The sequence below is a fragment of the Mercenaria mercenaria genome, unplaced genomic scaffold, assembly GCF_021730395.1.
Source record: "Mercenaria mercenaria strain notata unplaced genomic scaffold, MADL_Memer_1 contig_740, whole genome shotgun sequence".
Classification (NCBI taxonomy): Eukaryota; Metazoa; Mollusca; class Bivalvia; order Venerida; family Veneridae; genus Mercenaria; species Mercenaria mercenaria.
In genome coordinates this window covers 59,452-73,061 of record NW_026463638.1, presented here as the reverse complement: position 1 = coordinate 73,061, position 13,610 = coordinate 59,452, and the positions used below count along the sequence as shown (strand labels likewise).

Genomic DNA, 13,610 nt, shown 5'->3' with positions numbered 1-13,610 from the left:
CAAAATCTGAAATATTTTTGTAAATGGCGTTGAACCCAAAACAAACAAAAAGAATAACAAAATCATAACAGGTTTATTTCGTGCTGAGAAAGGGATTGCTCTGATTTAATAGTGTATGTAATGTAATTTAACGTTGAGCAAAATTTAAGAATGATCTTGTTTTGATTAATATTCCTTTCACCATTGCATTTACATGTATTTTATGTCTTTGTAAAGCAATTTTGAACGCACATATTTTGTATGAAATGAGTGCTATATAAATGTGGTATAATAATAATGATGATGATGATAATAATTATAATAACATGTGTCGCCTTTGCAAGTAAAATGATAACCATTAATATATCCATATCAAAATCTATCCTTGTACCAAATGTCAACAAAATATCGTTAACATTTTAAAGATATCACAGGATCTAACTTGGAGTCCGGGTGGACTGACGATTTCTTAACAGTCTGGGTTTTGTGTAAAACGGCATAGGGGAACCCACATACACCCCAATAAGCCGCATTAACCCAAACTTCACGTACTGTATCCCACATACCATAAATTGACACTGACATATTTGCGCGGATGGACTGACATACTGAATTAGGGAGGGTGGAATAAGAAAGTCCCCTTCCACATTTTAACTTAGCTTACTAGTGCAACTCTCCGAATAAACGTTCTAAATAATATTAATTTTGCTACAGCAATATGGATTTGATCATTGATAATACAGTGATGTTACTTTAAAAGTAGCTTCATCTGGGATGTAGCAGTCTGCTTGTGAGAACTGCGCCAGCCTTGATCATCTTAGTCGCGCCTCTTATACGCATACTTAATTATTATTTGCGGGCATTGGATTTCCTCGCATCGCTTACATCTGAGATTTATTGATTAGGAATCGTAATAAAATGTTTCACATAAGCAATAGAAAAATAATGTAAATATCATTTTTCAATTCTAGATAATAAAGGCCATATCTACGGCTCTGTTTTTCATATACTCCAAGTTTTCTGTTTGAATTAATTATAGAACAGAGTCTTGAAGTCTAGAAAAGTTCATGGTACAAATTTGTTATTTTCCTCAAGTATTATTTAGATTTTTGTTTCATCAGTTTGTAGTGGTTTAATAGTACAAACCTTATTAACAAACAATGTATTTGTATATAATTAAACGTGACAAAGACAAGTAAGTTGCACATAGCTATTTACTGTCCTTTAAAGTTTCAACACTGTATGTCACATACTTTATGATAAGCACAAACCCTAAATTTAAAAATGCTATTTCAAGAGTCATAACCTTGCTGTTTATTAGTAAACGAAACAAGAAATTTTACAGCTTCTAAGCAGACGTTTCAGAATGCCTTATAAGCGACAAAAAATGTTTGACATTTTCTTTGGGGTCTAAACTGTATCTTGACAGACATGTATTTGTAGAGGTAATCTTGCAAATGGGTTGGAATTCTTTGCGCAGTCAATGTCAGAGTCATTTCGTGTAAACTCTGGTTCAATAAGAGCCTGGCTATTTTGATGAGGATATTCTAAAACTACTTTAAAAACGGGTTACAAGAATTTGGGTCAATTGCGTGTAAACGGTACCTCGTGTCACAGTATACACAGACTATTGTTCGCATAGTTCTACTTATGCACCAAACCAGATTTAATGTCACTCAACACGAAAGTGAAAATAAAGTGACTTGACTGGTACCTTCTTCCATAGTTTTTTCTGTCTTGTTAGCCGGATATCCTCTTCCTACATCATTGATAGCAGTAACAGTCACAGTGTAAGCAATACCTGGATTAAGACTTACAGGATATGTTAGCTGACCTTCTAGTTCTTGCTTAGTCTTGCCTATCGTTGATCGAACTGTAGAATTGCATAAACCATTCAAGTTTGAAATCTGAAATAAGCAATTTTCTGATTATACCAGCAACGTTTAAAATCTACCGTTTATTTTTTACTTTTTAAAAAAAATTAATTGATACATCAACAAATAGGTATGATTTGAAGAACTCTATCTATGCATTTAATCTAGCGACTTCAATATTTAAGTTACCACACATTGTCAAACAATTTCTGATTAGGTTAACATTTTCATTTCAGATTAATATGCATTTTCCTACATCGACATCATGTTAAGCGTTGATTCTTCTGAATTTAGGTTTAGACTGCATTTTGATCATTTTGTAATTTAAAATATTCTTGAAGGAATTATATTTTATCATATTAAATGTAATTATAGTCAGCTGATGTATAATGTAGATTTCCGTTGTTATACTGAAAAATCAGTTTTCAAATTAGAACACGTGATGTTTTCCTTTTAATATTACTGGGTCATTTAAAATGCTAATTCCCTTGAATTAAAAATACGTTAAAATGTCATTTGAAAGTGTGTACTGGTCAGTCAGTAAAATCATTATTTTATGGTTTTTTAGATCACTAAGTTACTGATATCATTAAAAATACTAAAATGAATATTAACATTTAACACTTTGTAATGTATTCGTAGTATCTACTGAAGTCCTCAGTTATCCGTTACACATGCAGGGTGCACACTATAACTTTATGTAGCGTTAAATTTTCTTTTAAATGTGTCTTATTTCTGAAGTATGTAACAAAGGTATCACTCACTGAACTTTTACAGTGATGGTATGATTGTTTGTATTCTAAAACATAATGAATTTTCTTTGATATCTTAAACACCTGAAAGATTAGGTATGCACCTTTGGCTTAGAGCATGGTATATAATTCACGGCTTGATCCTTATCCGTTACAGGGGTTCATGAATTTCAGGTTTAGTTTGCTAGATATATTATAAAACGCATCATTTTAGGGTGTCCAAACTTGATAGTAGGATCTTCTTAATTTAGAAAGAATCTTTACTTATGTTTTTATGACTAAAGGTATTTTTTCATGATTGGAGAAATCAGTCAAAATCATTTTCATTTATTTTGCAAACGTTTTGCACAGAATTGCAAAAATATCCTGATATCTATATCAATCCATTTACTAATAAGGTCTAAATTGAAAATTATAAAACAAATAATGTCAAAAATGGCTGAAATGTACAATGGAAGTATTCCGTCGAACATTTTCACGGTAAATGCAAACCTTATTAAGATATTTTTGAACATTCCAAAAAATTCCTACCTCAGCTCTCGGTGTTCTCTAGAGTGATGCATAATATCAGTAGTATTGTCATGTTTTTGATATCAAACTTGGGAAACACCTTGTTTCATAGTACGATAACGGTTGATTAAACAGTACGTTATATACTCCCTCTTCTTACAGACAAAATATAAAAGTAGTTTGCGTGCTGTGGGTTTCGTTTTGGGGAGGCTGCATTTTTGGTGCGTGGCATTCCCTGTTTGATACTTACCTTTGTTTTTTAACCAAAATAAGTCAATGTACTACTTATTTTGAATATGTTTATTTAAGTAAAAAAATACATGTTTTCTTGTAATTTCTAAATCTATAATTTGCTATGACTGTTTTGAAAACAATATATATTAATTCTACTCCTAAACTTTCTTTCAAAGATTTATACATTATACTGTATTATTGGATGTTAATAATATAATGGCAGTGTTTCAATGCCAAAATAGCGTATAAATAGAAAAGAAATTAGAAACAACATCACCTGAAAACTGCCTACACAGTCTGAACATCTATAAATGATCTCTTTCACACATTTATCCTGATCAACCTTAATCTGTAGAACATAACCATAGTTCTCTGGACTGTAGGTTTCTGTAGGTTCCATCCAGGAGATATCAAAACTACGACTTGTAATTCCAGTTATTTGGAGGTTGGTTGGTGGTTCTGACACTGCAAAATATTAAACCAAACATGTTCATTGGTTACTAAACTCGTGTGCAACTTTCGGCATTTAAAGACTGACATGATTTAAAATGAATACATAAGCAATTACTAAACAACTTGAACCTTGACGTTCTTTTTTAACTGAAAACAAATTAAAATGCTTATTCTGATAGACAAATTGAAGTAGCAGTCAAGGATTATGCTGTTATATTTTACATATTTATGCAGCCAATCCCAGAACCCTTGATAATCTTCTGCTGACAACAGGCAACCGCTTTATATTGATTGTAATAGCCTTAAGTGCAAGTAATCTCGAAGTGTAGATTGAATGTCGTTTCCACCAGGGTAACATAATAAATGGTAATCATTCTATCGTGTTTACATGGCATACACTCGAGTTATTGAACAGAATCAGATCCTTTAGACTGACACATCACAAAAACAACAAGAATTGTCTGAAAGGCAGCGCGCTCGACTACTAGTGCCAGTAGAAAAGTGAAAAAGACGGAATACTGGAGAAGTATGTGAGCAGGAGAGAAACGGATGTCTACTGTGGGGATAAAGGTGTGCCAAGAAGCGATGATGAGTCGAGTTATGGAGTGAGGAAGGAGCATGATTATTGTCATTCGTCAGGTTGAGGGGTTTATACATTATACCTGATTTGTATATCGCCATTTTCATAAAAAGCTCATTCTTCAAAGGCGCTTTACATAGCGCAAAGTCAGTCAATCAGGGCGCCAAATTCATCCACTACTAGAGCGATCTAACCAGAAGGACAAAGCCTCACACTATTGTCCATTGGAACTCATTCCCTGAGAATATTGTCTCTCTTGGAGTAAATCTGTTCAGCTGTTCTGGCAGTCTGCCAGGTTGAAACATGAGTCCCCCTAGAAACCTGCTCTGTTTTTAACTTATTTTTAATAAAAAAATCTGTATATACCCCTTTTATGCTTTCATTCTTTGCTCTCTTTGTCAGTTGATGCGCGTCAAATCTGTGTCCTCGCAAGATGGATGGATGGATGGATGGATGGATTAGATGGATGGATGGGTGGATAGATGGATAGATAGATAGATAATCTGGTTCTTTAACGTGCCCGGTGTATAGCGCCGATACACACGAAGTCGTCTTTTTGGGGAAGAACTAGCACTGGCCTTTTAGTTAGGTTCGGAGACGCTCAGAAATTTTCAGTGCCTTGACCGGGATTCGAACCCCGGACATCTTGATTGACATTCAAGCGTGTTAAGCACTTGACCACCTAGTGTACAATTAAGGAGTTGGTGTTAAGTAAGAAAGAATATTAGATGATAAGATGAAAGTAAATGCGAATAAAATAAAACACAAGTGATGAGGTGGCATTCAAAGGTGGCATCATCGAGTCTATATACAATAAATTGGATAAGTTAGTTTGAGAAATGTTAAATTCATGTACATAATTTAAACATAAATTTATATTTAACAAATGTCATAGAAAGTGTATATTTACTTCACATTTATTATTAATAACCCTATGTAAAACAATCCGTACCATCTTGTACCCATACAAAGTGTGCAAGAAGAAGCCAATATACAATAACCCGATTACGTTCAGCATTACAGTCAGCTGACAAATAGATTTCAATCTAGGAAACACTTGTGGAAACGAACAATTGGACTACATGTAGTTGTTGATTTGGATTTGTAATTTGCACCGTTTTTACTATAATATAAATTTTATACATAGATCTATATATTTGAAGCTCCTTTCATTTAAGTTTGATACAGATTTATCTCCTAATATTCAAAAAAAGAATCGGAATAACTTTTATTGTTTCGGATTTATAGTTTGTATCGTTTGGATATTTTAATGTTTAATTCGTTATACATTTCATAGACATATTTTTAACATCACTTTTTATAATGGAAGCCATTATCGTCTGCTGTAAAAAGAATATTGGAATAAGATGATATACTTAGCTAGTTGTATCCTAGTTGCATAATGCTATACAGTAAGAGTTTTCTAATTAATGTGTCTATATTCAGACATTGTGAAAGGCCGCCGTACCTTTTTTGTCGTTAACAGTTATGACTTGCGATGAAAAAAATCTCTTCATTAGCATACTTCAAAAATTCAATTTATAAAACTAGCCTAGAAATCAGACTACCCAAGATACCCATATTGAAATGTTTTCTTCTTCCCGCAAAAGCAATATCAAAACCTAATAAATTCTTCGTTCAAATACTACAATATTGATCAATAAAGCCTAGGATCATGTTGAAATTATTAAACCTTACCTTTGGAAAGCTTATAACAAAAATAACTAGAGCTATCACTAAAGGTGATGAATGTACCCCCCGCATGCACTGACACAGTACATTGCAATTTGACGCACACAAGATTGCATAATTATGTGGACTGTATGTATATAGACTGTATGTATATAGTATAGCAACAAAAAACAAAGTCCCATAACTATGCAGAATATTTATCAAAAAGAATGTAACATGCACCATGCACAACTAGGGTTGGTACTGATCACTTGTGTGAAGTTTCATTAAATTGTGTGTAAGGGTTTGGTAGATTAGGCACGCACAAGATTGCATATGCAGACTGTATGTATATAGTATGTTAACAAGAAACAAAGTCCCATAACTCTGCAATTTTTGTCGCTGAAAGAACCTAACATGCCCCATGCACAACTACTGTTGTTACTGATCACTTGTTTGAAGTTTCATTAAATTGTGTCAAGGGGATGAGGAGAGATGGTGCGCACAAGATTGTGTCTATGTATATAGTATAGTGACAAAAAACAAAGTCCCATAACTCTGCAAAATTTTTTTCTGAACAAACTTAACATGCCCCATGCACAACTACTGTTGTTACTGATCACTTGTGTGAAGTTTCATTAAATTGTGTCAAGGGGATGAGGAGAGATGGTGCGCACAAGATTGTGTCTATGTATATAGTATAGTAACAAAAAAAAACAAAGTCCCATAACTCTGCAATTTTTTTTTCTAAAAGAACCTAACATGCCCCATGCGCAACTACTGTTGGAACTGATCACTTGTGTGAAGTTTCATTAAATTGTGTCAAGGGGATGAGGAGAGATGGTGCGCACAAGATTGTGTCTATGTATATAGTATAGTAACAAAAAAACAAAGTCCCATAACTCTGCAAATTTTTTTTCTAAAAGAACCTAACATGCCCCATGCACAACTACTGTTGGTACTGAACACTTGTGTGAAGTTTCATTAAATTCTGTCAAGGGGATAAGGAGAGATGGTGCGCACAAGATTGCGTCTACGGACAGACAGACAGACGGACAGACAGACAGACAACCTGAAACCAGTATACCCCCCCTTACAACTTTGTTGTCGGGGGGTACAAAAAGTATCTGCTGGGAATGCAACGTAAGAGTTAAAGAAAGACAGAGGCTTATATTGAAGGATAACAACGTTTTACAGTCAATTTATAGCGACCTTGATGTAACTTGGAACACAAATAAAAAAAAATATCACCATATTCGTATATTTCAGTGTCATAATAGATACTAACAAAATAAAGTAAGCGGCGTAAGATATATTTCATTATTTTACAGCATTTAATTGTTTATTTACTTTTACAGTGATATTATATTTACAACAAATATTCCAAAGATAGTAATACACAATTAACTATATAAGTAAAATACAGCTGGCATTATCTGTATGCTATGCAGTTACAATAAAGATAACAATATTTGCATTTGTGAACCATACAGAAATAGATTAAATATCGTGGTATTTGTGAAACTTTGGAAAAAGTTGTTTTTTTATGTTCTCCATAAAGACAGTTATCATGTGTTAATACTAGACTGCCTGTACCTTCCTAAAGCAGCCCTTTACTCTGTGTAGTATACTCATAACATTTAGGTCGATTTTGAAATTTTTGTCATTCCCTCATAAATAAGATGTAGCATATATATATATTTAATTAGTTCTTCTCTGTACTGTTAAGATCCTGATGTACAATAATCCAATAATCCATTTATTCGTGTGGACCATCATGTTCTTAAGCAAAATGTGCAAGAAGTTACCAGTATGATTATCCGATTAAGTTCCGCCTTCAGTCACTCAATTTCAATCAAAGAAACGCTGGTGGAAACAAACAAAACTGATATTTTGTCGATTTATATCAATTTTATTGTTAAATATTTTCTTTCGGAAATTAAACAAGAGGGTCATGATGACCATAAATCGCTCACCTGAGTAATATGAGACACATGTTTCAAACGGCAAACTGATGCTAAAATATTAAAAAAGAAGGTCAGTAGGTCGCATTCATTGTCACTGAAAGTCGGTTTTAAGATCGGTGTGCAAACTGTACATGTCATCAACATTAATCTTAAAAAGCAAGAAAGTAGGTCAAGGTCACAGTCAAGTGACCCCTTATCGGGTAATTATAATTTAACAGTCTATGAAATATGATCTGACAATCTTAGAAGTATTCTTTCCTATATAACACATATAACAAGTGACCCCAAGTGCGGGGCCTCTTCACCCCAGGGGCATAATTTGAACAATCTTGTTATAGATCCACTAGGCAATTCTACATACAAAATATCAAAGGCCAAGGCTATGAACTTTCAAGCAAGAATTGTTTTCCTATATAATAAAATCTTGAAAGTAGATCCATCGGAAGCACCGAAAACAAGGCAAACAGTGAAAATTGCAGACTCGGTTTGATTGAGTCTGTTCATGAGCAGTAATGGAAAATGAAACACTGCCAACGCCCCCTAGCACAGGCTTAAGCAGTATTCAATCTTCAAATCTAAATGAGTTGAAATCAATGATCCCGAAGGACCAGAAAATATAACAACACTGAGATGAAGTCGGGGCGACTTTTAAGTAAATCTATGTTAAACTTTGGACCCCAGGGCAGGGTATATTTTCACACCAGGAGCATAATCTAAACACGTTTGGTAGAGGAACACTAGGAAAAGCAACATACCAAATGTCAAAAGCCTTTGTCTTGCAGTTTCAGGCAAGAAAATATTAAAGCCTTTTTGTATATAAGTCTATGTAAAACTTGAGACCGCCCCAGGGACAGGGCTTCTTTTCATATAAGGGGCATAATTTGAACAATTTTGGTAGAGCACCACAATTCAATGCTACATACCGAATATCTAAAGCCTAGGCCTTGCAGTTTCAGACAAGAAGATTTTCAAAGTTTTTTTAAGTCTATGTAAAACTTGAGACCCTCCAAGGGCATAATTTGAGAAAAAAAGGTAGAGCACTAAAAGGCAATGCTACATACAAAATATCAAAGGCCTAGCTCATGATGTTTTAGACAAGAAGATTTTCAAAGACTTTTCCTATAATAGTCTGTGTAAAACATGGGACCCCTGGGGCGGGGCCTCTTTTCACCCAAGGGGCACGATTTGAACAATCGTTATAGAGGACCATTATTTGATGTCGCATGCCAAATATTAAGGCTCTACCCCTTGCAGTTTTGGACAAGAAGATTTCTAAAGATTTTCCCTTTTGGTTACCATGGCAACCAGAGATCTGCATGGAATTCTTTGAACAATTTTAAAAGGGGGTCGCCCAAGGATAATTCCTATGAAGTTTGGTGTAATTTTGTCAAGTAGTTTTCAAGAAAACTATTTTTTTAAATTTTGACGGGCGGCGGAAATTGAGCGGTCGCAAAAGCTCACCATGAGTCTTTGGCTCAGGTAAGATAATAAGTGGTGATTTGGTCGACAGGGGCGAGTGTACTTATTGAGGTAGAAGTGAGAGGGAACTGTGGGGGATACGTAGAAATAATATTAGGTGTACAGATAACTCGCCAATAGCGGGTCACTATCAACACTTTTAGCATGTGGTGAAGAATGTTTAGACTTTCATGATATCTAAACTTACTAACAATTAAAACTATTGCTCACATTCATTTAAATGTTTGATTTATTTGAATCTATCTTTTATGTCTGAAGTTATGATGAAATATTTAAACCTGTCCGATTCACCAATAGGGGGTCACTTTTGCCAATAGAGGGTCACCTAGTTTAACATATTTTCTATCCATTTAAAACAGTCTTTTTTCTGACAAAACATGACTGTGGTATTGGAAATAAACATTTCAAGGCAGAATATAATGAGAATCAGTATGTTTACATTTCAAACGGGAGATACTAGGTAAAAGGAATATAGCGCTAGTTTTCACAGTTGTATTTCTAAGCATAATTAGCACCAACTATATCTAAACAAAAATCAAGTATTGATGCACAGAACCTTATTCATTTATCTAAATTTGCCAGTTCAAACCATTATTACATCAAATCAACCATTGATTTGTATTTTTAAGCAGAATAAACAATCTTTTGATTATACCTGATATGGGTGACCCTTTATTGGCTAAATGGCCGCCTCTGCTTGATGGCACTTTTTTTCATCAAAGTCAATCTAAAATTCATAATCATATTATTCCTATGAAAGTGTGTGTTTCACTCTTCAAAATGGTACCAAATTTGTGTGGTTTTATCTAAGAAACTGTGAGGTATGCTCAAAAATATTCTACTTCGAAGAATTCAAGAGTGCTAAAATCCAAGTCAGGAAACTGGTTGCAAGAGTTATCTATTCCTGGAACTCAAACTCATTAGATTAGATCCATCTTCTTTTGTGTAATAATTGCTAAGTGATAAGTTTATATTACTGGATACTTAAACATTGTATACTCTAATATGTATAAGAGAGATTCACATTTTATTTTTAAGTGACCCTCTATTGGCAGTGATTCTCTACTGGCGAGTTGACTGTACTTTAGCGTGTAAGAAGTCAAACAACAAGAGTTCTAGAAAGCGGGCAAATATACGCGATAAGATGAGAGAGAAACAGAATTTAAAGGGTTTTATTTTGGCGGTGGTGGTGGGAGTCGGAGGTGGAAGCGGGCTAGGTTATGTATCGGTGAGGGTTGTATGGGCGGGGATGCTGTGACGGAGTACTTACTAATAGGCACATGAAACTAAAAGAGATTGTCTTTCGGGGGAGGGGGAGGGAAATTATGTGGACTGTTCATTTCTCAAATCGTCTCGTCCTCACTCATTTTCATGTTTAAAGGCAATACCTTTAATAATTTTGGTGCTGTAGCCAGGGCACGTAATACAAAGGACATATCTGACCTTTGTATCAGTTAACCTACAACCAAGCCTATGCGTTCTGCACATTGTCTCATCGCCACCTACATATATTTTAGTTCTGAAGTCAATTCGTTGAATGGTTATAAAGTTGTAATTTGGACACAAATTATGACAGACCTTTCTGTGACCTTGACATATGACCTACTGACCCGGTTCATGCGCTCTGCATATCTACTAATCGCCACATATACCTTTACGCTAAGATAATTTATCAATAGTACTGCTTCAGATATGATGAACAAATTTATTTGAGCTCCATTTACAACCTTGACGTTTGACCCACCGATTAATGCGCTTTGTACATCGTCTTATCGCCAACTACTTATGAACCACGTTTTAAGTCATTACCATGAATTGCCATAAACTATGATCTGTACAGTAAATATGAAGGACAGACAAAGAGATAAAGATTGATGCATGTGCCATCATTTATTACGTCTCTTTTATTTTAATACAGGTTTCATACGTCCATTTGATTTCAAAACGGGTGTATTATAAAGTGTTTTGGGGAGATGGGTACAAGGGTATGTAATTGATGGGGGAGTTTACGAATGGGTCGGAGAGTCATTTATCAATAATATCAGATATGCCAGCTTAATAACATAAGGGAACTTAAACTTAGAAACTTGTTATAAAACTTTAACTAATACAAATTCTAATCCAGTTTCCTTGGCCTCTGGGTCACCTGACCATGAATAAAATGAAGTCTGTCCTTTACCAATCTTTATGTGAGGTTTGATGATTAAAGAGGCAGAGATTAAGAAGATATAGTGAAACTGAGAAGCTGGCCATAAAACTCTATCTTGAATACAACGCCGATGTTGACGCAGACGCTGACGCTGACAGTGACGCTAACGGTGAGGCCGACGCCAGCCCTCAAAGGAACTGAATAGGTTTGTCTCATTAATTTCTAGCAAAGTTTACTGCTTTTAAATCTAAGTGCTCTCAGTTACTAATCGAAAACCATTAACTGCTTGAAGGTCACTGTGACCTTGACCTCTTATCCAGGGTCGTTTACCAACCACAGGTAATCACACTAAGTTTGACAGATAGGGAAAAAAAACCCTCCATTTTGTTGATCGGAAACAATTTAGTCTTGGCATCACTGTGATCTTATCCTTTGACCTCTGGACTCAAAACCCATAAAAGCCATCTACAGACCATAGCGATCAAGTCTGACCGCTATATACCTAAATGACATGTAGTTATTGGACAGAAACCGACTATAAAGAAATGATAAACTCATTTTCAATTTGTTCAAGGCGGGACGAAGAAGTTTATTTACGACAGAAATTAATCAAATTTTCAAACAGTCGTCTTTTTTGAAGCAACACAGAATATAAACACATTATATAGAAATCTACAATTATAAAAGCATCGCGACACTGTTACTGGCTTCCAAAATGGAAACAAGATTTGTCACTATCCACAGGACGATTTTTTCATAATGAAGCCGATATTTATGCTTAAGATATTGATCAATCGATCAGATGCACTTAAGATATGACACTTACGTTTTGCTTTAGTTTTACAGCCTGTCACTACAATGTTATAACTGGTTGAATTGTACTTTTCATTTTCTGTATAGATCCAGAATGTATATGGTGTACCTTAAAAGATACAGAATACAACTGTTTCAACATCCGAAATGAGCAATGTTAAAGATGACTTACATTGGAAATATATTAGAAACATAATTATTACAATCATAAAAAGTAATAAAATCTGTAAAAAGATCCTACAGAAGTATAGAATGCAACCAAGAAAAATAATAGCAGACTCGGTTTGATTGAGTCTGTTCATGAAAGGTAATGAAATGTGCAACACCTCTCACGCCCCCGAGCACCGGCTTAAGCGCCAGAATTTATGTTAAATAATTTTTTTTCAGCGCAGCCTTACTAAGGTGAGTGTTGAAGGCACAGTTCCATAAAACGAACTTACTAACGTTTGTAACCGGTATGCTGATTGGTCACATTAGTAACTGATATGTAATATGTTTGTATTTTATTCTCCGGGAGCAAAATAGTAACATTACAGTTTGTTTAAATCCGTACAATTTGTTACTGACATCCCTGTCAGTATAGAAATATTATTTGAAAAGCAAATAATTACCACCTGGACCTGGACTATTCTAATGTAACGCTAGATGCGCATGGAAATAAAATTAAACATACATGGCATTATACTCCATGTACCCAATTCAAAATTTGAATTTCGACATTAAGTACCATCTTTATTTAATTCCTAACACTACCGCAACTGCCTAAACAAGTCTGTCCAAAACATATGTCTGCATTATATCCATGAACCGACTCGACTTAAAATATTCGAAAGTCGCACAGCCTACATTTTATGAGTACTAAGTGGTTTGAAATGGGAATAGCTGCGCATCATAAAATTGATTGAAACGAAACAAAACAAATCATCATATTTATGTTGTTGTTGTTGTTTTTTGTTGTTGTTAAAAGTTCGTGAAATCATACATAGTTTGTGCCACCTGTCTACTGAAAAGATATACCTTGTTTAAAAAGAAAGATTTCCGAATACAAAGTAAGTAATGGGTAGTCAATTGGACTGAAACAAATCAACCCCTGTAGAAAGTTTATTTTACTTATTCTAGACAATATGGTAAATGATATATCAATGAAGT

The 13,610-nt window shown here is 34.5% G+C and overlaps 1 protein-coding gene across 1 annotated transcript in view; it reads right to left on the bottom strand.

Annotated features, from left to right (window-relative positions):
• Nucleotides 1–1,693: 1,693 nt before the first annotated feature.
• The window catches only part of LOC128554784 (fibronectin-like), a gene marked incomplete at its 3' end in the record, with an annotated part of 33,195 nt that continues 21,278 nt past the window's right edge, over nt 1,694–13,610 (bottom strand). Inside the window, exons 6-8 of the mRNA XM_053536092.1 lie at nt 12,475–12,570; nt 3,627–3,814; nt 1,694–1,886 (exon numbers count right to left, since the gene is read on the bottom strand). Of these exons, the coding sequence (XP_053392067.1) occupies nt 1,694–1,886; nt 3,627–3,814; nt 12,475–12,570 (477 nt within the window). The remainder of the gene's footprint in view (nt 1,887–3,626; nt 3,815–12,474; nt 12,571–13,610) is intronic.